Genomic DNA, 24,643 nt, shown 5'->3' on the forward strand with positions numbered 1-24,643 from the left:
TTTTGGTCAATGGGTCAATGTGTCAAATCATATAAGGAAGTGATGCCAAACAGTAAAACAATTTTCACCACAAATCAAGCATGATGGTATCAATCAGATGTTAAGATAATATCTATCATATAATGTAACGTAGATGAAATGTCTTGATTGTTATTTGTTACAGGGAAGGTGGAGAGTTCAAATCCCATTACTACCTTAAAAAATAATAATAATAATAATAATAATATCTATCACCTCACCTAGACTTGTGTGCTTATAACAGCTTATTTACAGCCTCGGTGTTATATATATGTCGATTCATTTATCAAGAATCCATCAATAAAACTCTAAACAATGAATAACCAACAAGTACAAGAAATAGCAAGGGAGTGTAACAACAAGATACCTGAAAGATACATACGTAAACAACATGAAGAATATGGTGGTCGACATGTTACCAACACTAATGCATCCTCTCTACCAACTGCAGAGATTCCGGTTGTTGAATTCAGTCTCTTAACTTCATCATCTCAAGTGGAACTTGATAAGCTTAAATCAGCTGTTACTACATGGGGCTGTTTTCAGGTATACGTAATTGTAATTGAAATATTGGATTACGTAACTGAGTGGTAGCCTAGTGGTAAAATTAAGTGATCTGGGTGAAAACATGGGGCGGTTGTGTTTAATTCTAAAAAACGATATTAACTTTTCCATTTTTATTTTGTTTGAAAATGAAAAGGCTATTTCATCTAATGAGTTACCTTGAATGAAAATTAAGGGTCAAAATGCAAAGATAATTTTATACTTAGACCCCTAAGTTGAGGAGATCTTCACCTATTCCGTCTAGTGTGAGTTAATAAACATAATTTTAAAGTTCTTATGATTCTCGTAGTGTGAGTTAATAAACATAATTTTAAAGTTCTTATGATTCTCGTAATAAAAAGGGTACTCGCAAGAATCTTCCCATGTATCAAGTAACAATTTTATTGTTCATAATAATAATGAGTATGTTTCTAACCATTGATATTTGATAAATAACTATATACCAATAATTGATAGGAAATAAGTTGTATATACTCAAACATGGTAATAACTAATACATAACTCATTTTCTAGAAAAATCAGTTTTTTTCTACTCTACTTTATGTCGTTCTTTCTTAGGTTTTAGTAGGAAAATGGTTTGGACTTTTTTGGCTTCGATGCTAGACAGTTTGATGAGTACCTGGTCGGTAGAGTATTGGTACGGATAGTATTACCAATACATAAAAAAGTAACTCTCAACGCCACGGGTTTTGGGTCCCAATACCAACTTCAATGGTGTATAGGGAAGTTAGTCTTACCCCTACCAAAGGTAGGGAAACTGCTTTCAGGTTCTACCAAAGGTAGAAAAAGAACTTCAGTCTTGCTCGGCACGAGGATCAAACCTATGACCTTTATCTCCAGAGACAAAGGCTCCAACCACGGATCCAACCCATCAATACATAATATAATGTAAATAACAATGAAATTTATGATATAGCACTTAACCACTCACACATCTGTAAATGCAAGTGAGTACAACACGAGACACGAAGACAAGAAGAAATGATCACATCCCATTGACCAAAACTATACAGTGTCATGTATATGTACGTCATTTCTTTAGCTTAATGAACCGCTTTTACTAAATCTTTAAAAGGAATTCGTGTTTGTGAACTAAATTCAAATGAAATGTGATTGAACTTCAGGTAATCAACCATGGAATTGACAGTTCGTTTTTGGATAAAGTTCACGAAATCACCAGACTCTTCTTCAAAGTACCTGCAGAGGAGAAGAGAAAATGCCTGAGAGAAGAAAATGATGTTGAAGGCTACGGGAATGATACGGTTTACTTTGATCAACAGACTATTGACTGGACTGATAGGCTTTATCTCACTGTTCTTCCACATGACCAACGAAAGCTTGAATTTTGGCCTCAAAGTCCAAGTGACTTCAGGTAGACGACCTTCGAGATATCACATAACTAGATCATCAACGTATAAAACTTCAATTAAATAATTAGTTAATTCATCAATACATGGAGTGGTATCTGTTATCAATGCAACTTGGCACACATGTGAAGTTGAGGGATGCGGGTTCGCTCCTTAGAGATGCCCAAATCATGTGGGTCGTATTAAGTGAAGGTATTTCACTTGCATAAAAAAAACCTTACCGGGAGGTCATGATGCGAATCCAATGTGATTTTGGGGACAAGACGCCCTACTATAACATTTTTTTTGTAAAGCATGTGTATTATACATATTTTGGTTTAATAGAAAATGGAGATGAAAAAAGACCCATGAAGTTAAGTAATAACGGATCACTTTACAAACAAGCATGTAGTAGGAGTTACTAATTAAGCAATTGTCATGTCACAGGGAAGTTCTTGACGAATATATCTCCAAAATAGATATGATGAACGAGATTGTACAAAAGGCCCTAGCTAGATCATTAAACTTGGAGGAAGATTGCTTTTTGAAACAATATGGGAGAGGCAAGATGGAAGCAAGATTTAGCTACTACCCTCCTTGTCCGTGGCCCGCAAAGGTCTTGGGAATCAAACCACATGCTGATGCTACCGTGATCACATTTCTGTTGCAAGACAAAGAGGTTGAAGGTCTTGAAATTTTGAAAGATGATCAGTGGTTTAGAGTTCCTATTGTTCCTGATGCTCTAACCATCAATTTTGGTGATGAAATCGAGGTAATTAAGGCATTTTTGTTTTAGAAAGATGACAAAAGTCTTGCCTAAATCACTAGAGCTTATTCTGATTACTGAAGTTTCTTTCAAACTTTGACTTTTAAGCTCAAATATGGTATTATCCCATTGCAAAACTAATTTGGGTCAGTTATTTAGTTTGAAAGGGTCAGAATAGCAATTCTGCCTTACTAAAAATGTTGGCTTTAGTAGAGGTGACAAATTGGGCTGGTTTAGTAAGACAACATAATTGATTGGATCAGAAACAGGTAAATTTATACCATGGATTATACTGGGCTGTCAAGGCTGACCCATTTGAAATGTACTACTGTTTTGTTTTCAAAACAAACCGTTCTTCATCCAAAAAACAAACATACCCGTCCAATTGATTTTATCGCTTGTTACCAATTGATTTTTGTTAATTTAGACATTTAGAATTAGTGGACCAAAATGTTAGAAACTATGTACAAATGTACATTGTGTGTAATAAACTATGCGCCTGGTTTATTACATAAATTGGACAGGGAAAAAATCGATTTCTGTACATACAATAAACACGATTGAAGTTTGTTACACACTATGTATATTCGTCCATAGTTACATGTATTTCCGGATACTAATCCTTAGATCATATAGCTCGCACTTAGGTAAGTGAATAAGTTTTTGACCATTGGATTGATTATAAAATGTGCAGATAATGAGTAATGGGATATTTAAGAGCCCAGTTCATAGAGTGTCAGTAAACTCAGAAAAAGAAAGGATGACATTGGCATTGTTCTGCATGCCTCAAACTGAAACAAATATTGTTGTACCCGTTGAAGAGCTCGTCACCGATGAAACACCAAGGTTATACAAGGATGCGACATATACTCTCGATTTCTATTTTGAGAATTACCAGCATCATAGAAGACCTATTGATACTTACAAGATATGACAATGCTCAGAAGATGGCCTCTGTATCTAAAGTTTCCTAATTTGCTATGTGTGTATCCTGAAAATAAGATGAAACCTATCCTACATAGTGTGTTTGTGTGTGTGTGTGTTTGGTTGTTAGTATACTTGTGATTGTATATAAATAAGTACCAAGCTGAACTTGCAAATGTTTAGACTGCACATTTCATACTTAAATGTTTGTATCAAAGACTTTGAGGCTCTAATACGCCTTTTTGTGGTTTTAAGTGGGTTGTAACACCTATTGTATCCTGTATCTTTAATAATATTTTTAAAATATTTGATTTATATTCTCTTAAGATAACGTTTCCTCGATCTCAATACATTTTATACTATATATTTTGTGGCAGTACATTAGAGTTGACTTTTATCACTAGTTAAAAATTCAAAGTTGACGTCTACAATCTCTATCTATCTATCTATCTATGTATATACATCTATATCACCTTGACCCGTGTTGCAATCAATCTATCAATTACTAAGGATCAGTTGTATTTTAAGTATAAATAATAATAATAAAGTAATAATTGTAATATTAATAGTAGAGGGAAAAACAATGAACAAACAAGTGCAAGAGATAGCAAGGAATTGTAACAAGATACCAGAAAGATACATACGTAAACAAGATGAAGAATACGGTGGTGGACATGTTACCAACAATACGGATGCATCCTCCCTACCAATCGCACAGATTCCTGTTATTGATTTCAGCCTCTTAACATCATTATCACCGGTGGAACTTGACTCACTTAAATCTGCTATCACCACCTGGGGATGCTTTCAGGTATATATATATATATATATATAGGGAATATATTACGTACAGCCGCAGTATGCATAATTAGGTACTTTTACCATTGAAAATCAAGGGGCATTTATGGTTATTTATAAAGTGTAAGTGATAAAATGTAATTGTTTCAACTTTTTTTTTCCTTTGCAGTACTCATGCTTTACAATCCACACTACCCATCATTTTCCCATATGTCTCCATGTAGGGTTAATGTGAGAACAAAATATGGATGAAAATTGTGAGAATTACTAGATTCTTTTTTTTTTCTTCATTTGGGTGTGCTTTTTTAATTTTTGATTTTGAAAGTTTTTATATCTTTTTAACTTTTTTTTTAATAAAAACTCATTAAAAAACAAAAGAATCAGGGTTACGTGATGAAAACGTATGGTACGGTACGGCCTTGCCGTTATCCGTTCTAAAGGCATATTGGAATCGTATGGAATTCATGGGCGGCGATCCAAGAAATGGTGAAAGTTGGAAGAGATGGTTTTTTAGTGGTTCTCACGGACGTAGCCCTTAAATCTAACACTTTATTCTCGAGTTTTTATTAAAAGAAAAGAAAGGGGAAGATTGGATAGGGGAAGAACGGATAGAATAACACTTAAAAAAACACATTCTCTAGTTTGAAGGAAACTTGAAGAAAAGAAAGCTAAATAATCAGAACTTGGTCACGTCCACCACGCAACCACCACCTCCAATCACACCCCCTTCCACCTGCAACCATCACCTGCAATCACCCCTTCCACACAAGCACCACCTAAACCCCTTCTACCACCTACAACCAGCCCTTCCACCTCGTCCCACCTATGAACCACCCAAAAAGAAAGCATACCTTCATGAATCCAAGATCTTAATAACTCTATTATGGAGAAAATTTTGAGATTGTGTGTGAGAGCTGTTGGTTTGAAGGGTGAGGAGATAATCATAGAACTTTTTCCATCCAAATCAGGCCAAAAATGGCCAGAAACTTTTTGGATGAAAAAACCATAAGTTTTCCTTCCCTGCACTTTCCTTTCTCTTGTGAAAATAACTCAAGAATGCAAAAAGGTAAAGTTCATTATCTTTTCTTTTCTTTTCCTTTAAAAAAAAAAACTCAAGAATGCAACATTAGAGTTAAGCCCTTAAAGGTGGTTTTTCAGTGGTTCTCGTCATTATTTTGGTTCTCACTTGATCCCTTCACTATATCTATATATCTATATCTATATATTTGTACCAAGTCAAACTCCCTCATAACAATAACAACAATACCAATCCTTTTAAAGGTGAGGTATGAGAATGTAGGATGTAAACAGTCATGCCTCAACCCAAGTAACTAGATGCTTTTAGATAGACCTCTAGCAAAAGTGTGTGTATGAATCGATATAAGAAAATAGATTGTCAAAGGGAAAATAAAACATACTATATGGGTATATATAAACTAGAAAAGTGAATATACAGCTGTTTAACATCTAAGCTTAGATGTGGAACCCTTCACATACTAATTTTTTAATAATGATTATTTAATGAATAAATGTTTGGCCCTTATAGATTTTATGGATTAAAAAATGAATATGTAAGTGTTTCAAGCTTAAACTTAGGTACTAACAGCCTTATATAATTATCCCCATATAAAAAAGGTATATAAACTTGAAGTATATAAACCATACAATTGTAGAATGCTAAACGAATTGGTAATAGTACACAAAAGTATTCGTCTCGTACCATACGGATACTATGTTAGTAAGGGGGGAGGAGTGGTGTAGTGATTTTTTCCATCCCTCCCAAATCCTACCAATCAAATACCTCAACTCAATTTTTCTTTTCAACCCTCCCAACCATTTTCAATGGCATTAATCACCTTCTCAACCCTCCCAAATTAATTTTTTCATCTTTTTCATTTAAATTAATCAAACAATTTTTGTTGTGTATGAAGATATATAGCTTTTTTGTTGTGGTTGTTTGAGAATAAGGAGGATTTATTTATAGATAAAATGAGGGGTTTTATTTTTATTTTTTTTTCATCCAACGGCTATAATGGTCAAAGGGGTATTAATTTATTATTATTATTTTTTAATCCTCAAACGTTCAAAATCAAGTTGGCCCCACCTCCCAACGTCTCTTTTTCTTCCAAGCCGTGCAGGGCTTTTAGCCCGTTCACCTCCAAGCCGTTGGCATACCGCAGGGATGGCGGCAGTGTTCCTTCGGCGACATGGCCAACCCGCCACCTATGCAGCTGCTACTCCTCTCCCCCTTAGAATTTAACCTTTACCAATTTCATTTCCTTAAATCTAAGTGGTTGTCAGATCGAATCTTACAATAGGCATTGCATTTCTAAGTGCGAATTCAATATATAAATCTATATCTATCCTGTAAAATGTTTGTTTGAAAACTAAAATTTATGTGAAAACTATAAAACTGACCAAAACACACTGTGATCTGAATCAAACACAATGTGCTTTTATTGTGTTTTCTAAAAACACTGTGTTTTTATTGTGTTTTCTAAAAACACATTGTGTTAAGTTTTAAATCATAGTTCGTTTTTTATAGCGCGTGAAAATCAGAAAACTGTTGAAACACACTGTGATATGAACTTAACACAATGTGTTTTCTAAAAACACATTAAAAACACATTGTGTTCAATTCAGATCGCGGTGTGTTTTGGCCAGTTTTCTAGTTTTCACGAAAATTTTAGTTTTTAAATGATCCCAACCCTATCTATATCTATACTACTATATTAAGCAAAGTGCCCCTTTTTTTTTTATAAGAGTTAATTGCAGGATTCATCCCTGTGGTTTACCCATTTTCATGGATTACATCCCTGCTTAAGATTTTTAGCCAAATACATCCACACTATATAGTTTTGTTGCACATTACATCCCTTAATCGGTTTCCGTCTATTTTTTCCCGTCAAACCTCAACACGTGACCCTCACATGAGGGCATTTTGGTCTTTTAACCTCACATGTCTTCCTTATCAGGCTTTCATAGTTCCATTGTTTTTTTTCTTCCCCTTTCAATCTGATGAAACAATAATACAAATCTACGTTCATACATACACACATTTATACCACGTAATTCAAATTTATATCTATATCACAGACTTTTGAAGCAACACTCAAATATTGAAGCAACAAGCCAACAACCACTCGATCCGTACGAAATCTATACTACACAAAATTGATCTATACAAAATCTATACCATACAAAAGTTAAAGCACAAAACCCAACAACCACTCGATCTAGTATTAGATTCATACCAAATCTATACTTACCACATGGATGATTTATATATATACATATATATCTTAGTCGAACAAGCTTTATGATTGGAATCTTCAATTTTTGAAATAGGGAGAAGAAATAAAAAAAACAACATCACTGATAAGTACAAGTTTAGTGGCATAAATTACAAGTCATTCTTAGTCGTCGTCAAAAGAGACATCGGCAGAAAGTCACCGGTAACCACCATCCCTGCCATCACCACCATCAAACCCATCCAACTGTCAGGTTTTGTGAAGGCCTTGGGCTTTGTAGCTTAGGGCCTGTTTTAGTTGGCTGTTTAGGAAGCCCATTGGGTTTCCTTGTTCACCAAGCAAGAACCCTAGACTATTCTCTATATATATCCTAGCCTATGCATTCTAATTTTTGTACTGAGCTAATAAAAAACCCTAGTTGCAGCCGTGGATTAGTTCACACACATTGTGTGAGATACCACGTTAATTCTCGTGTTCTTTATTTATTTTTCTGTTTTGCTTCTGCTGTGCAACCTGTTCCTAACAAGTGGCATCAGAGCTAGGTTTGATTCGACTCTCTTTTTTTTTGCTCGTGGCTGCTGTATGTGTCACGATTAGGGTTCTGTTCTATTCCCTTGTTCGCTGGTTTTTCTACAGCCGCCGACCTGCTGTTATTTTCGGATCTGTGCCTGCTGATTTACTGCTGTTTCTTGCTGCTGCTGTTGATCAGCTGCTGATTGCTGCTGCTCACCGCTAATTTGTTGTGATTGCAGCTGTTCACTGCTGTTTTGCTGCTGTTTGCAGCCTTCTGCTGCCGCTGTTCGTTGTTAATTCCTGTTGGAACTGCCGCTGCTGATTCTTCTTGACTCAATCAGATTCTAGGGTTTGGTTTGCGGCTGTGTTTTGCCGCTGTTCCACCTGCTCCCATCACCACCAGCCGCCGACACCTTTTGATTGCTTCGGATCTGAATAGTCTGTTCAAATATTCCGATTGAGGTATTCTGTTAGGTTGTATTTGTTTGAATTTCGTTCGGTGTTTGCGATTAGGGTTTCTGAATTTTGCGGATTTTGGTGTTGATTGATTGATTGGAAGATATAAGGTTGTTGTAATTGGTTTTATTTTTCTTGTTTGATTCTTGTTGACGGGTGTTTATCAACTAAGTTGAAGCCGGATAACTTTGGTTATCTATTCTTCGTTTGTCGTTATGGCTGAAGATGGAAAATTTGTGATTGAAAAGTTTGACGGTTCGGATTATAGTTGGTGGAAAATGCAGATTGAAGCATTACTTGGTCAAAAGGATCTGGACATGGTTCTTGGTAAGAAACCGGAGAAGATGAATGAAGAACAGGCAGCTCTGTGGGATACAAAAGATAAGAAAGCCAGAGGGGTTATTACACTGAGTTTGACGAGAAACGTGGCTTACAACATCATGTCTGAAACTACTGCCAGTGGTATGAGTGGTATGAGTGGTATGATGTCGGCGTTGTCAAATATGTATGAGAAACCGTCCGGTGCTAATAAGGTATTCCTGATGAGAGAGTTGTTTAATATGAGAATGAAGGAGGGGAGCTCAGTTACCGTGCACATAAACAATCTGAATTCTATTCTGTCCAGATTGTCATCTGTGGGAACGAATTTCGATGAAGAGACCAAGGTTGTACTATTGCTATCTTCACTGCATGATAGTTGGTCCGGGAATGTAACTGCTGTTACAAGCTCGGTGGGAGCTAACGGGATGACTTTTGAAAAGATTTGCGACTTGGTACTGGGTGAAGACATTTGCCGAAGAAGTGCACAGGGTGGGTCTTCTTCTCATTTGTTACATGTTGGCAGGGGAAGAAATAATAGCAGAGATAGTGGGAGCAGCAAGGGTCAGGGCAGGAGCTCGTCTAGGGCTCGTCCGAGTGTGCGATGTTGGGACTGCAACGATACTGGACATTACAGGAGTCAATGTCCGAATAAGAATTCTTCGAAAAAGAATTCTGATGGATTGAACACTACAACAGCAAGCGACTCCGAAGATGATGTCTTGATGATGTGTGTTGAAAGCAGTGTGGATTCATGGGTCATGGATTGCCGTGTATTTGTTGGTGATTTGTTTTCTGCAAGGCCTTCAAGTGGGAGATTGTCAGGTTTTGTGAAGGCCTTGGGCTTTGTAGCTTAGGGCCTGTTTTAGTTGGCTGTTTAGGAAGCCCATTAGGTTTCCTTTTTCACCAAGCAAGAACCCTAGACTATTCTCTATATATATCCTAACCTATGCATTGTAATTTTTGTACTGAGCTAATAAAAAACCTTAGTTGCAGCCGTGGATTAGTTCACACACATTGTGTGAGATACCACGTTAATTCTCGTGTTCTTTATTTATTTTTTTGTTTTGCTTCCACTGTGCAACCTGTTCCTAACACCCACCTCTATTTATTTAAATATCTTTCTATCTATCAATCTATTATTAATGGTGACAGTGGTTCGATGGCAGATATTGATGTTAGTGGAGGTCGGATGGTGGTTGGATCTTGATGATAGTGGTGAGAGGTGTTGTCCGGATGCATTCTTGAATCTTGGTAGGAGACGAAAAGTTTTGTGGTTGGATTGGTTTTTGGTACAAAGATGAAAGGTCCATATGGTGGAGCAGTGGTGATGGGTGGCGGAGAATCACGGGAAGAAAGGAAAGCGGAAGACGGTGATGGGGATTTTGGTGTAGAAATGCAGACATACATATCTATATATAATCAAGTTTCAATCTTTTAATTAAAGGGTTTTATGTTTTATGTTTTATGTATATGTGTTTATTTATATATAGATATAGATAGATATTAGATAGTAATGTCAGATACATAAAGCGGTACAAGAAAGAGAAAAGGGAAAGAGGAAAAGCCAAAAAGGGGGACAGGTATGGTTCTGGGGAGAAAAGACGGAACTGACCTCACATGTGAATCACGTGACTCGTTTTAACGGAGAAAACCTAACGCCATTAGGCACAGGGATGTAATGTGCAATGAAGTTGAATAGTTTGGACGTATTTGGCTAAAAATCTTGAACAGCGATGTAATCCAAGAAAATGGGTTAACCACATGGACGAATCCTGCAATTAACTCTTTTTATAATTAAGACTTTGAAATGACCATATTACCCATTTTCTTTATTAACTAATTTAAACATCTTCATCTAGATACCTATAATACCCCGAATAAAATAACTTACAACATAGATACTTCAACCCTTGAATAACCGTATTAAGCCCTCTTACATCTATTAATTTAATTACATTCATTATCACGCCACCACCACCGCTGCACATCGCCGTTGCCATTGCCGCCGTCACCACACCGTCATTGCTACAGCGCGGGCATTCGTCTATCTATATCTATATCTATAGTACTATATAAAGCAAGGTGCCCCCCCTTTTTAAATAATTAACACTTTGAAATGACCATATTACCCATCTTCTTTATTCACTAATTTAAACATGTTCACCTATATACCTATAATACCTTAATGAAATAACTTAGAGGATAACTCCTCCAACCCTTCAATAACCATATCAACCCCTCTTACATCAATTAATTTAATTACATTCACTATCACGCCACCACTACCGCTGCACATCGCCGCTGCCATCGCCCCGTCACCACACTGTTGTGGCTACCACCATCGGCGCCGATCGCGCGGGCACCCGTCTAGTATTCATTGTTTTGAATAAATTCAATATTGAACAGAAAAAGGAAGTATTCATTTACATGATATATTGGTTCTTCATTTAGAACTCTTTGTTAATTTGTTATTTATAGTTCAAACTTATCTTAAGTAATTGTGTTTTATAAGCCAATAATCCTTCTTTGTTCACAATCATTTCACATTTTTATAGTTAGGAAATTCATGTGACTATATTTGGGATTTTCCCTATTATAGTTTAACGGTCTAGAACCACCACCAATTTGGCGTATTGGTTGGGGGCACTGATGGAATGGATTGGTTGGCCATAGGTCACCAGTTCTAATATACGCCGGCTTTTATCGGGCCTTCAGGCTGCGGGTTTTCCCGAACTGAAGATGGTAGGCTTGGGCTTCCCAGCACTGTCTGCGTTTTGCAACCGTATGGAATATGTTATACGTTGATGCAATTAACCTTTCAATCAAGAATCACCCTGAGAAAAATGGACAGAAGTCAGTTTTACTTTTGGAAAACCGTACTAATCTGAATATCTGATGTCCTATGTATATTAGTTTTAGTGAGCATTTTTACTGAATCCTTTTAGAGTTTTCTTGCTTGTGTATGTTAGAAGTTCTTATGAAATGTGATTGAACTTCAGGCAATTAACCATGGAATCAACAGTTCATTTTTGGAGAAGGTTCACGAAATCACCAGACTCTTCTTCAAATTACCTGCAGGGGAGAAGAGAAAATACCTGAGAGAAGAAAATGATGTTGAAGGCTATGGGAATGATATGGTTCTCTCAGATCACCAGACTCTTGACTGGACTGATAGGCTTTATCTCACTGCTCTTCCACGAGACCAACGACGACTTCAGTTTTGGCCTCAAAGTCCAAGTCACTTTAGGTAAACCTTTTAGATATCACATAACCAAATCATCAGTTTACATCTTTCTAATAGTATTCGCATTATTGTAGTGAGACATGAATAACATTTCACATACTTTTAGCACTCGAAACTGTGTTAATTACAGAATTTTGTCTACTGTTGGCACTACACTGTGTACTGTACGTCTTTTGGTTTAGCAGAAAGGGAAAAGGAAAAAAAACAAAACATGAAGTTAAGTAATCATTATACCGATTTTTTCATTCTTTAGACCGCGAACTAGATAGTCGCATAATTGGAGAACTTTGGTGGATTGAGCTCTTTGACAACTCGGGCTACATTCCTGTTACGATTTAATCAAAATGCACCCATAGCATGACTTATTATAAAATTGTGATGTCACAGGGAAGTTCTTGATGAATATAGCTCCAAAGTAGAGTTGATAAATGAAATTGTCCTTAAGGCCCTGGCTAGATCATTGCATTTGGGGGAAGATTGCTTTTTGAACCAATATGGGACAACTGCCAAGATGCAAGCAAGATTTAACTACTACCCTCCTTGTCCATGGCCGGAAAAAGTGTTGGGAGTTAAAGCACATGCTGATGGTTCGGCCATCACAGTTCTTTTGCAAGACAAAGAGGTTGAAGGTCTTGATATTTTGAAAGATAATCAGTGGTTTAGAGTTCCAATTGTTCATGATGCTCTAACCATCAATGTTGGTGATCAAATAGAGGTAATCATATTACATGCTTGCATGTGATAACTTTAATTCGGTCTTGCTTGACCATATAGATTTTTTTGTATATCAATATTACATAGTGTTATGGAAAGTCATTAGCTCTTGTTTTGAGTCATTGAAGTTTGATTAGATTAGGCGAGAAGTTTAAGTGGCTAAAATATGTTAGCTTTAGTTCAGGTAACAACATATAGTGTAGGTCAGATTTCAAAATATGGTGTTAAGGTTGACCCTTAAAGACCTTTTCTGTCCATTCATTATCATGTAGATCATTATTATATTTAATATAGTACACAAACGTATTATCACAATAACGTTATACTTTTCTACCGCGACTTTTAAACTTTGGAATCTGCAAGTAAAATACAATCAAATTTGACTCATTCAGTCAATAACTCAAACGGGTAATTGGAAAAGGTTAAACCTGTTCTGGTTACTCGGTGAGGCGATTCGTTGACTCAGAAATTTGCGACCTAAGTAGGGTATACCTGTGACCGTTTCTGAACCCCTTTTCTTGTCACCCGCAATATCTTTACCTAGAGGAATTGAAACTTGTGACCTCTTGTGAGGACATCAGAACACCTCCAAATTGGTGATAAATTATTTCCCAATTACTCTATTGAGGTGAAATCAAATGGAAACTATTTAGTCTGACTTTGAAGTCAAAACAGGCTACAAGATCTGTGTATAGGGTATATATCAGGCAACAGACCTGCTATTGTGCCCAGTAAGGCTTAAATGTTCAGTGGATAGTAACAGTTCTTTTTAGGGTTGACTATAAAGCTTAGTTGTCCGAGATTTTTACTATGGTTTTTTTTTAGGGATTAGTTTCCTCGAATGTAAGAAACTTTGAACGAATGTCTATAGTAGGAAATAACTAAAGTTGTGTGTATTGTATGTAAACAACTTTGAAATAATGTTTATTGTATGTAAGAATTTCATTTCAACCAATTAAAATCTGACAAGTGGCACCTGTATATGGTTGCCACGTGTGTTTTCTTACATACAATAAACATTTTTTCAAGTTGCTTACATACAATACACATAACTTTAGTTTTTTCCTACTATAGACATTCGGTCAAAGATAGTTACATTCCAGGAAACTAATCCCTTTTTTTTATTATATCTGTTGTGAATTATGGTGAAATTGTCAGAATCTTATTTCTACGGCAGGCCCAGATGTACGACAAACATCCTAATTGTTTGCTACTTTTCGTTAGAGCATACATCTTGCTCTTGCCCCTACTTTAGTGAACAAATATTTGATCAATGGGATGGTATTAAATTGTGCAGGTAATGAGTAATGGGATATTCAAGAGCCCGGTGCATAGAGTGTCAGTAAACTCACACAACGAAAGGATGACAGTAGCCATGTTCTGCATGCCTCAAACTGAAAAGGACATTGGACCCGTTGAAGGGCTCATCACTGAAGAAACACCTAGGCTATACAAAAATGTGACATTTACTCTCGACTTCTTTTTCAAGAATTACCAGCAAGGTAGGAGAGCAATCGATGCTTGCAAAATTTAACTACGTTCAGAAGCTGGTCTCTTAAAGGGCTCTGAAATCTTTATTTGTTTAAGCCTGATACATCTTTCAGGTGGTTGGTTTTCTTGATTGTAGCAAGAGAAGAAAAAAACATATAAACAAGTTTCAACTAAAGTTGCAGAAAGTTAGACTTCTTTTAGTTTTGACTTTAATTTCAGACTTCAATGTTTGTATCAAATAGTGATTTGTCTTAAAAGTTAATAAAATTAGGAAAAATTTAATTTTACGTGAAGAAATTTGAACTGAATTATTAAGGGTTTATGGCATACAAATGTAACCACCTATGAACAAATGGTTATGTAATGTAGTGACATAGCCACCTGAATAAGTCACTACATTACATAACCATTTGGTCATAAGTGGTTACATTCGTATGCCATTATCCTATTTATTAATCACTTTACCTCTCTGCATATTTAATACTCTGATATTGATATGACCCATGTCATAGTCGACCCAACCCAGCAAGCCCAACTCACCAGTGATCCAGGACCCAGCCCAACTGACCCAGTCAACAAAACCACCACTTAAGTTAAAGGGCATGAACTCTTCAAAATTGGCAGTGTTTCTTGGAGATCAAGCAAGCAGCCTACCACCCAATAGATGTAACCAAGGTATATGACACAAACATCATTCAGTTGTCAACTGCAAAAGTCAGCTTAAAAAGTCTACGATTTTTGTGTGTGTATTACTTGATTTGATATCTTTTAGATGTATAATTACAATTACTCTTATCATAAGTATTGAACCATCTTCATTGCTCAAGTGGTACCTACACTCACAAAACACATTGGGTCCAGTTGAGAGACTTTTGGAAGATCGCCAGGTCTTGGGTTCAAGCCCTGCCTTCAGCGTGCGTCACTGTGCCAAGGGAGGAGTCAAGGGTATCTCCATCAATCTACACCTTCTTTGGAAGATATATGGTGGTATCTTCGAGTTTTTGTGTTTAGTCAACGCACATAGGACTTTGCATATTGATTCTTGTATGTAATGGACTAATGATGTTACAAAGGAGTATGTATGCAAAGTGAAAGCTTACATATTTGTACCCTCTAGAACAATATTCAATAGTCTAGTTTTATACGTAAGGAGAGACCAGAAGTAGACTTTTCTTTGTTTGAACATATGATAAAAGTTTCTTCTAGATATGGAAGTCCTATTTCAACCTATGTTAAAGTCTATTTTTATATATATATTCTTAAAGGTTTATCGTATTGACAGGCAAGTCTCCAACTAATTATAAATCTTCTCAAAAGGCTCAGTTTATACCGTTAAATCTATATCCAAAATATGACATGTTCTTCGGTTGGTGAAGAAACCAGCTTCTCATTATCTTCATCTGAACAACTATGTCGTCAGGTTTCTTTGACCACGATTCGATCAACAACCCATGATTTTGATGATGGAGTTGTTATTGGGCTTGGAGGCTTTGGTAAAGTATACAGAGGTAATATTGATCATGGGTCGGGTACTATTGATGTTGCCATCAAACGGTTGGATATAATGTCAAATCAAGGGGCAGCTGAGTTTAGGGCAGAAATAGAGATGCTTTCTAAGTTGAGGCATTGTAATTTGGTATCTTTGATCGCTTATTGTAATGATAGTATAGAGAAAATCCTTGTTTACGAGTATATGCCCCGTCAAACCGTTGACTTTCATCTCTTTACATCTCATGTACCATTGACTTGGGTCCAACGGCTTAAGATAAGCATAGGTGCTGCACGTGGATTGGAATATCTTCATACAGGCTCAGGTACCCAACACGGAGTAATCCATCGTGATGTTAAAAGCTCCAATATTCTGTTAGATGAGAATTTGGATGCCAAGATTTCAGATTTTGGTCTGTCCAAAATAGGCCCAATTAATCAACCTACTTCTTATGTCAACACCGGTGTTAGAGGTACATTTGGGTACATCGATCCTGACTACTTTCTAACTGGACGTTTAACAAGGAAATCAGATGTTTACGCGTTTGGGGTCGTGATGTTTGAATTGCTCTCCGGGAGACGTGCAGTTGATATGAGTCTTAACGAAGAACAATGTAGTTTGTCCAGGTGGGCTAAACTATGCATCAAAGAGCATAAATTAGATCAGATTGTTGACCCGAATATCAAGGGACAGATATCTTCTAAATGTCTGAAGGAGTATGCACATATTGCTTACAGATGTTTGCATAGTCGTGCTAAAGAACGCCCTACCATGGCTGAGGTTGTTTTCAGTCTTCAGATTTCACAGACGTTACAGGAGAAATTTGACAATTCTGCATCACCAGCAGGTATAATAGGAATCACTCGGAAGATGCAGAAGTATTTCATTTCCCCACTTAAAGAAAACTCTGGTACGCATGAATTCTATATGAAGTTTTCGTGTGTTACTATGCTGCTTACATTGACCATCTTCTTTATATATTTCATATCTATTTCTTAAGGTCATAGTCATGGCTCAATGCCCATGGATAAAGATGACTGTAATAAAATGCGTGATGGTGGTGATCAAACTATGTCAAAAGGCTTAAAAGTCTTCTCATACAAGGAATTGAAGCACGCTACTAACAACTTTCATACTCAAATGAGAAGGGGTCGGCCTTCAACTTCAGCTTGGGTTTTTACAGGTTGGATCGATAAGAAGACATACGCTCCATCTGTCCCTGGTGTTGCATTGGCGGTTTCCGTTAAAAGGCTCCATCATTGTTACTGTGGAAATCTTGACAAGAACAAGGTATACACCTTTCATCACTTTCTACTATGTCATATGTATAATTTGTCATATATATGCAATTCGTGTTATTTTATGCAATTTGACAATTTGTTAATCTTAGGACATTTATATCTGGTTAACAATTATCAAGCTAGTGAACGTTTATCTGTGCATCCATAACGCAGTTTGATTTGAAAATGTTGGAAGAAATGGATCATCCCAACCTTGTTAGGCTCATCGGTTATTGCTTGAGAGGCAAAGAGCTCCTCCTTGTGCACGAGTTCAGTGAGAATGGAAGCTTAGAAGGTCACTTGCTTCATGGTACAGAACTACAGATACACCTCCATCCCAGTTACATTTTTCTGTATACAATATCGTCGGTGCATAAGTTAACTTGTTTCATCTAATTAAAGGTTGTATGTAATCCTTTTTTAAAAAATGTTTTGTAATGGGAAATTTTCGAAACCTCTTAAAGAAGCGAAATTATAATGGGATGAAACGGGTAGCTATTATTTGAATTATGAATGAAATGATGCAAATTGATCAATAAAAGTCTCTTTATGTTGTTATAGGAGCTGCAGAAAAACTTCCATTGGTGACAAAGATAAAAATAGCAGTTGGAGTTGCTCGAGGCCTTGATTTCTTGCACAATACACAGGAAAAAACCAGCAAGTGGCTGTTTGAGATGCACAATATATTGCTCGACAAGGTACGCCTGCTCTTTAACGGAACCAAGTACTAGTAAAGCGTAGAGTAGGGATGAGAACGGACCTAAAACCCCAAAAACGATATAAATATAACCCGCGGATCAGACCGGTAATGGATTGTACGGGTTCGGGCTAACCCAGGCTCGGGCTTTCCTGGTTGGACTGAAAATGGGCCGGAGTACTGAAAATATAACAGCGTTTGGGGTGTTTACTTTTGTTTTTTTGGCTTGTTTTTTAAACACAACTGTTAGAAAAGGATAACCATGTTTGGTTGGGAGGCTGTTCAGTATAGATTGCCTAACGGCTTGTTATTTAATTGTATTATTTTTCCAGTTTCCTTCACAATCGATTTTCTTGTGAAGCATAAACAATATGGAATAAGATCCATTTCGTGATTGTGCTTTAAATATTTGCTTATAATCTGCAGGATTTTAATGCAAAGCTTTCAGATTTTGATGTGCGGAAATTAGTACATGGTCATACGCTTGAAGATCACAGCCTCGAATGCTATTACCATCCGTGGCGAAGTAAGTTGGATCTCTGGATCGGTTACTGTATGGTAGTACCAAAAATACAAACGTTTCATCAGTCAATTACTTAGGTGACAAATGTGTGCCTCAAAAATTGACTAAGCGGTCATTTTGATGAATGGCATGTCTTTCATGTTAGAAAATCTGGGCGGTGTCTTGGATTTGTGGCCACATTTTGTCCGGAAACTGATATATGCCAAACAGGAAGGAAATGTTTGTGTGGTGATTTATTCTATTCTTATAACATTGTTCTGATATAACTCTATTGGCTAGATCCTTGTGAACCAAAGGATGCTAACTTCGATCATGGAGTTGTGTTGCAAGAGTTGCTATCGGTTCTACAGATCGGATATGATGACCAGGTGATAAGCAAACAGATGCTCTTTGGCTCAGATATCCGCCTTGGTTTAACAAAAATGCTGGAAAAGCTAGAAGTGGATGACAACATTACGGAAAAGGATCGTACTTGTCGAAACTGATCATTTTTGGCTTGCTCTAAGATTGTATAGTTTGATTTTTCTATGCCGGTGCTAAGACTCACGTGTGTTAGTGTAACAATTTGTGAATGTACAACCAGTATACTATTTGACTTTGATCTACCCATTTGACCAGTTTCTTTCTTGGTTAGAACTTTTTAAATTTGAAATATTAGACACCCAGATATATTAAACAAAATGAAAAACAGAGTGCGACATTTTTTGAAAATGCCTCCGCTTCGAACAGAATGAAAAACTATACTAATGAACCTAGAAGACGAACTCACACCTAGAATGCTAAGAGCCTAGGAAACTCACCAAATGTTAGTCGAAAGTAAGGCCAAGATCAAAGTCTACAAAGGCGCATAGAATAGAATTGTAACATATATACAAGATACTGAAATACCTAGAATTTTCCCGTGCAAGATTTCTTATAATGCCCAGGTTGCTTGCAGGTGCTACAAGTAACTTTCTTTCTCATTTCTCCCTCTATTTCAACACTGTCCATCTATTTCTTCATGAAGGAAGAAGATAACTTTGCTGGAATGGGAGGAAGCACAAGCACATAAGGATCCTCGTGTTCTTCTTGAAGTTTTCCCGTATTACTATCTTCTTTTTCCGCATCCAGATCGCTAACTTCTTCTGTTTCAGAATCCACATTACCACCCCCATCTTTCTCTGCATCCATAGTACCACCCTCGTGTTTATCTGTATCTACATTACCAACCACATCTTTCAAGACATTTTCAATAATGCCCTCAACATCTGCATTAACATCCTCATCTTTCTCGACATCAACATTAACGTCTTCAAGTTCCTCAACATCTACTACATCAATTTCCCGGACTTTATCAACATGTACACTAATTCCCTCATCTTTCCTGACATCTTGATCAGCACCTTCATCTTTCTGAGCATCGACATCACCACCCTCAACTTTGTCTGCATCCAACTTACAGCCCTCTTTCTGAGTATTACTACCCTTGACTTCATTCCCTTTCTTAATACTCACATCTTTCTGAACCTTCATGTTTTCAAGTTCTTCCATATTTATCTCCGCTCTATAAGTTTCTTCCATAGAATTGTCTTCTTTCTCTCTTCTCTCTCCTGTTTCCTTGTTAACGTCTTCCATTCCACACTCTTCCTTTTCACCTTTTAAATTTTGAGGTGTTTCTTTAGGATTCCTTTGAGGTTGCCCATCAATGGGTATCGGGTGTATGAATTCAGCATAGGTTAGACGATAAGCATCAGCTGTGAAATAACTAGAGCAAAAATCATACAGGTTTTTACCCGTCAATGAAAAGACAGCAATAGCATGGCAGCATGGTAGACCCCTTCCCTTCCACCTCATGCATGTGCAACTCTGATCAGTAACATTCACAACATGGGTTGAATCCTCACGAACCTCAAACAACGTATCAGAAGAAATCAAGACTTTCAGTCCATGTGCTTTGGCTTTTTCTTCTTCCAGCACTTTCTGCATTGACGCAGTAAGTTGTGTTGACCACTTGCTTGCATTCAGTTTAGCATCCTCCAGGTGATCAATCATCATATGTATTAAAGCATCTATCTTTGGTAATATTGGTAAGTGCCGCTTGTCCTCCATTAATTTAGCATATGAATCACCAACATCTTCAATGATGTGATTATACGGTTCACCCTTAAATGATGAAGTAGCCCAGTTTTCAGGTTCACTTTGCATGACCCAATCATATGCTTGTGAAGATATCAACTTGATATGTTCTGTTGACTTCTTAAAACCAGCAGGATGAACCGCATGGGCTGCAGCTAAGAGATGAACTGGTAAGAATCCTTTCCCATCCTTATGAAACGGACCCTTCAAGTTTCTCTTAAAACTTGCCAACAGATGGTATATGGAGTACCCAACATAGGCATTTTCAAATACTGCATGCACAGAATTCTTCAAATTCTTATCTCTATCAATCACAAAAGTGATGGAACGTGAGTTCACGATTGAAGCTTTTAACTGCTCCAAAAACCAACGCCAATTGTCATCATCCTCGACATCTACTATAGCAAATGCAACCGTGAAAAATCCATCATTTCCATCAACGGCGGTAGCTGTGAAAAGAATCTCTCCATAAATAGACTTCAGAGAAGCAGCTTCCAAGAAAATAAGAGGTCGACAACCCTTTTGAAATCCATCAACTGACGCGTAGAACGAAATGAAAAGGGACTTAAATCTGTTCTTGTTACTAATCACAAGATTAGCGATACTACCAGGATTTGTCTTGACAAGGCTCTCACAAAAAAAAGGTAACTTATTATATGAATCTGTAGCTGACCCATGAAGAAGTTCCCGGGCACTCCCAATCCCACGCCGTACTCGTGAATAATTCACCTCAACACCAAAACTCTGTAAAAGTCCATTAGCAATCTCTTTTGGTTTTAGATACGGTAATTCTCGCAGCCTATCTTTAATGGTACTTACCAACCAATTTCTAGCCGAGGGAGTTGATATCCAGGAGTTCTTGTCACATGTATGTACATTGTTTAGTTTTTTTATCATAAATGATTGGAACATCGGGACCCAATTCGCAGAGATTTTCCAACTACATCCTTCAGCAGCACATTCTCCAATGGCACGAGTTTTATCGTTTTTCCTAAGCCTATAACCGAACCTATTTGCTATAGCATACTTCTTCAATGCAGCACGGAACTCATTTACACTATCAAATTTTTGACCCACGCCAGTGATGGCCAAATTCCATGAATCATCGACAGTTTCAGGCAGGGCATAATCACTCACAGTTTCAGGCAGGGCATGATCACCTTTTGCGGCCAACCTGCTACTCTTTCCCAGTGAATTTCTACCGGAATTCTCAGCTTTTTCGCTCTTTCCTGAATATTTAGGTCCTGGGGAATCTTCATCAGGAATAGAGACAATTGTGGGACGGCCATTTGGACCAAACTTCCAAGACGGAGTGCACCTCCTATTCTTTACGGTGTCAGCAGGGCTAGATTCAACACCAATATTGATTTCACTTTGACTGTTGCATTTTCTCTGGACTGGCGACCTTTTAGGTCTATAGTCTGAACCAGAATCAGAATCTTCCTTCTCGCAGACATAGTCAGAAGAATCATTTAAGGAAGTTTCATTAGCAGAAGCGTCTGACTTGCCACCATCTGACATGTCAGTACCAACATCTTGATTCTCATCAGAAGCCACTGCGGTTTTAGCAGCAGCAGCGGTGGCATGGCGTGTCCTTTTAACTTGGGGAGTTGCTAGCACCGTATCATCTTTCTTGGTACACGGTCTACCACGTTTTACAGGCTCTTTTATCTTCTTACCCACATTATCAAGGTTCAACACTTCATTATTATAGTTGGATTGCATGTTAATGGCAATATCTTCAAAACCTGGTGTTCCCGTCACGAAGACTTCTGCAGTGTAAGCATCCTCGTAAAAATCAATCATTCTTCTTACATCTTTGTCGTTTTTTAAGATAATTAGGGTTTTCTTGTTTTGTGGGAGGAAGTATTTGATAGTCAATGTCTTCTGGTCAAAATTACACGCCTCTGCTAATTGTAGCTTAAGATCATTGAAAAGAGTCTCACTGGTGACATTTATTGCATTTGCTTCTCCTCCTTTATATGACATGGTAGCATCATCATTGGTCACAAACTCACCACCCGAATGACAAATCAAGATAAGTTTCCCCTTTGCCATTGCATTTACCTACCGAAATTGACAGAATGATCAGAAATAGTGTCGGTATCACAATGAGTGTCATAAAAGCAAAGATAAAACTTCAACATTGTTATAGAAAAAAGATCTTTGTACTTTAGGTAATGTAGTTGTTTATAAGATGTTCACATGTTCATGGAAGGCATCATATCCTTTTGTCAGCGTATATCCAAAAGAATTAGTTTTCGGACATGCAAAATAAAGCAAGTATTTCAGGTCACCGATGAATTATTTTCAAAGCATAATTCTTAGTACACTTTTAAATATACCTATACAATACCAGCCAATGTATTACTTTCTAGTAAAATAGAGACCCTAATTATATACCAGCCAATAATGCATTTGCATAGAATTACGAAGGAATTTTATGCCAACAATATGGGGACATAGTTGTGCCTTTCCATGAAATGTCGGGTTGGAAACAAAGGAACTAAACAGGTTGAAAATACGACACATATGTCGGTTTTTTCTACAATGTAAACAAACAAATGCGGGGCTAGCCTCAATCTGTCAAGTAATATTTTTTTCTACATCTGCTGATAGCAACTATTGAAGGTGCAGGATACAAACAACGTTAACAAATTATATGTGAAACTAGAAAAGGTAATCTAGAAATACGCAAGACAACATATCACAAGATGAACTAACACATATAATTAACAGAGAGTCGTCTTTGAAATCATCCCCCATGTAATTGCTATGTCAGGAGGAATCCAACATTTTTCAATCTATTTATGAGCATTTTAGAGGGCTAAAGGTTTCGTTTCAGGGATAATCCGCTAAAATCCTATCCATCAACTTGTTACTATCCAAACAAGAAATTATAAATCACTAAAATGTGAATATTTACTAACGGATCGAAGTGAATTGAATCCTGCTTTACTAATTATCTGCATTAATGGTCTTATCTGCAAAGCTCCATTACTTGCATAATTTAGTTCAAACTACACAAAATTCACAAACTGAGGCCTTAAATCTTAAATGAACACTAATTCTGCTTTTTATTATAATTATAACAAGAAAGAAGGAAAATGTAAACAAGGCTCAAGGCTACTCGGAAAGCAGTGATCGGTCTAAAATTAGTCGCTGGCAAAGCGGGTCGGATACTTGAAAAAGAAAACAAGAAAACGATATTAAAGACGGAAAGTAACTTACTAAGTCGCTGGCAAGGTAAGTCTGTTATTGCAACAGAAAAATGGATGGAATTGAATTGACGGAATTTCTCACAACACGAAATTGGAATTGAAGGGGGTGCGCTTATTATGGACTACGATATATTTTAGGGAAGAATTGGGGAAAAAATCTGAAATTGAACTTAAAAGAGGGTATCTTTGAATGTAAAGGGGTGGTTAGTACTAAGAGACATAAATTGCAGGGGTATAAAAAAATATGTAAAGAAAAATGTAAAAATATAGTAATGGAGTGTTTGACTTATTGCTAGCCAAAAATAGCAAGTTTAGCTAGTTTGAGGGGATTACGGGTATTTAATGATTTTTGCAACACAATAACAACAATGACAACATGACCCAATCCCTACGCGGTGTATGGGGGAGGTAAGTTGTAGACAGTCTTAACTCTACACAAAGGCAGAGAGACTGTTTCCATAGGGACTTCCGGCCACAAAGGAGTGCAAGACGGAAAAAGAGAAATGTTTAGAAAAATCATACCTGTCTGCCGAGAATCTGAAAAGAAAAAATATCTGTCTGCTGTGTCCGCCTACTATGCGGGTCGAACGTTTATCAATCATGCGTCCTACCGATATCAAACATGTTTATCAATAATGATTTTTGCAAGGGGTCTTCAAATGCGGACCCGGTTAAAGACGGTTTATATCGGACATTCGGACTTCCCGATATATACGATAAATTCACAATTTTCATAAAATATGTCTATTTATTTTTTTATTTTCTCTTGCAAGACTTTTATTTTTAAAATAAAGTAAATGTGTTAAATTTGAGGGTTTTCTCTTTGGAAAGACAAATTTCCTTCAAACTCATAAGGCTCCTCATAGTAAGGGTCGTCGACCCTCGTCCAAAAGCTCCTCCTCCTCGTCATTT

At 37.0% G+C, this 24,643-nt stretch overlaps 5 protein-coding genes and 1 long non-coding RNA gene across 6 annotated transcripts; 4 read left to right on the top strand and 2 right to left on the bottom strand.

The window, feature by feature from the left end:
* The first annotated feature begins 333 nt into the window (after window positions 1-333).
* Window positions 334-3,922, top strand: LOC122594259 (codeine O-demethylase-like). The gene is made up of 4 exons (XM_043766734.1): window positions 334-564; window positions 1,707-1,954; window positions 2,376-2,700; window positions 3,389-3,922. The coding sequence occupies exons 1-4, from the start codon at window positions 334-336 to the stop codon at window positions 3,626-3,628; spliced, it is 1,044 nt and encodes a 347-aa protein (XP_043622669.1). The 3' UTR covers window positions 3,629-3,922.
* A 130-nt stretch (window positions 3,923-4,052) lies between these two features.
* On the top strand, window positions 4,053-14,693 carry LOC122590857 (codeine O-demethylase-like). The gene is made up of 4 exons (XM_043763034.1): window positions 4,053-4,429; window positions 11,957-12,204; window positions 12,589-12,916; window positions 14,213-14,693. The coding sequence occupies exons 1-4, from the start codon at window positions 4,202-4,204 to the stop codon at window positions 14,447-14,449; spliced, it is 1,041 nt and encodes a 346-aa protein (XP_043618969.1). The 5' UTR covers window positions 4,053-4,201; the 3' UTR covers window positions 14,450-14,693.
* Window positions 11,448-12,126, bottom strand: LOC122590858. Its single transcript, XR_006322617.1, has 2 exons — window positions 12,053-12,126; window positions 11,448-11,791 (listed from the first exon to the last, which is right to left on the bottom strand). It is a non-coding gene; the product is annotated as an uncharacterized LOC122590858 (long non-coding RNA).
* Window positions 14,694-15,670: 977 nt separating the features above from the next.
* LOC122591544 (receptor-like protein kinase FERONIA) lies at window positions 15,671-17,354 on the top strand. The gene is made up of 3 exons (XM_043763807.1): window positions 15,671-16,805; window positions 16,896-17,185; window positions 17,286-17,354. The coding sequence occupies exons 1-3, from the start codon at window positions 15,758-15,760 to the stop codon at window positions 17,352-17,354; spliced, it is 1,407 nt and encodes a 468-aa protein (XP_043619742.1). The 5' UTR covers window positions 15,671-15,757.
* Window positions 17,354-18,998, top strand: LOC122593735 (probable serine/threonine-protein kinase PBL3). The gene is made up of 4 exons (XM_043766180.1): window positions 17,354-17,485; window positions 17,737-17,873; window positions 18,299-18,398; window positions 18,675-18,998. The coding sequence occupies exons 1-4, from the start codon at window positions 17,362-17,364 to the stop codon at window positions 18,878-18,880; spliced, it is 567 nt and encodes a 188-aa protein (XP_043622115.1). The 5' UTR covers window positions 17,354-17,361; the 3' UTR covers window positions 18,881-18,998.
* A 42-nt stretch (window positions 18,999-19,040) lies between these two features.
* On the bottom strand, window positions 19,041-23,863 carry LOC122593734. The gene is made up of 2 exons (XM_043766179.1): window positions 23,742-23,863; window positions 19,041-22,577 (listed from the first exon to the last, which is right to left on the bottom strand). The coding sequence occupies exon 2, from the start codon at window positions 22,566-22,568 to the stop codon at window positions 19,386-19,388; it is 3,183 nt and encodes a 1,060-aa protein (XP_043622114.1). The 5' UTR covers window positions 22,569-22,577; window positions 23,742-23,863; the 3' UTR covers window positions 19,041-19,385.
* Between the last annotated feature and the right edge of the window lie 780 nt (window positions 23,864-24,643).

The sequence above is a fragment of the Erigeron canadensis genome, chromosome 3 (genome assembly GCF_010389155.1).
Source record: "Erigeron canadensis isolate Cc75 chromosome 3, C_canadensis_v1, whole genome shotgun sequence".
Lineage (NCBI taxonomy): Eukaryota > Viridiplantae > Streptophyta > Magnoliopsida > Asterales > Asteraceae > Erigeron > Erigeron canadensis.

What these genes read in the sequence shown, in the direction of transcription:
- LOC122591544 (XM_043763807.1), top strand. Translation starts at nt 15,758, where the DNA reads ATGACATGTTCTTCGGTTGGTGAAGAAACCAGCTTCTCATTATCTTCA. An exon ending in CCCACTTAAAGAAAACTCTG is followed by an intron (nt 16,806 to 16,895) that starts GTACGCATGAAT and finishes CTATTTCTTAAG; the next exon opens with GTCATAGTCATGGCTCAATG. An exon ending in GAAATCTTGACAAGAACAAG is followed by an intron (nt 17,186 to 17,285) that starts GTATACACCTTT and finishes TGTTAATCTTAG; the next exon opens with GACATTTATATCTGGTTAAC.
- LOC122590857 (XM_043763034.1), top strand. Translation starts at nt 4,202, where the DNA reads ATGAACAAACAAGTGCAAGAGATAGCAAGGAATTGTAACAAGATACCA. An exon ending in CAAAGTCCAAGTCACTTTAG is followed by an intron (nt 12,205 to 12,588) that starts GTAAACCTTTTA and finishes GTGATGTCACAG; the next exon opens with GGAAGTTCTTGATGAATATA. An exon ending in ATGTTGGTGATCAAATAGAG is followed by an intron (nt 12,917 to 14,212) that starts GTAATCATATTA and finishes TAAATTGTGCAG; the next exon opens with GTAATGAGTAATGGGATATT.
- LOC122594259 (XM_043766734.1), top strand. Translation starts at nt 334, where the DNA reads ATGAATAACCAACAAGTACAAGAAATAGCAAGGGAGTGTAACAACAAG. An exon ending in CTACATGGGGCTGTTTTCAG is followed by an intron (nt 565 to 1,706) that starts GTATACGTAATT and finishes ATTGAACTTCAG; the next exon opens with GTAATCAACCATGGAATTGA. An exon ending in ATTTTGGTGATGAAATCGAG is followed by an intron (nt 2,701 to 3,388) that starts GTAATTAAGGCA and finishes TAAAATGTGCAG; the next exon opens with ATAATGAGTAATGGGATATT.
- LOC122593734 (XM_043766179.1), bottom strand. Translation starts at nt 22,568, where the DNA reads ATGGCAAAGGGGAAACTTATCTTGATTTGTCATTCGGGTGGTGAGTTT.
- LOC122593735 (XM_043766180.1), top strand. Translation starts at nt 17,362, where the DNA reads ATGTTGGAAGAAATGGATCATCCCAACCTTGTTAGGCTCATCGGTTAT. An exon ending in ACAATATATTGCTCGACAAG is followed by an intron (nt 17,874 to 18,298) that starts GTACGCCTGCTC and finishes TATAATCTGCAG; the next exon opens with GATTTTAATGCAAAGCTTTC. An exon ending in CTATTACCATCCGTGGCGAA is followed by an intron (nt 18,399 to 18,674) that starts GTAAGTTGGATC and finishes TCTATTGGCTAG; the next exon opens with ATCCTTGTGAACCAAAGGAT.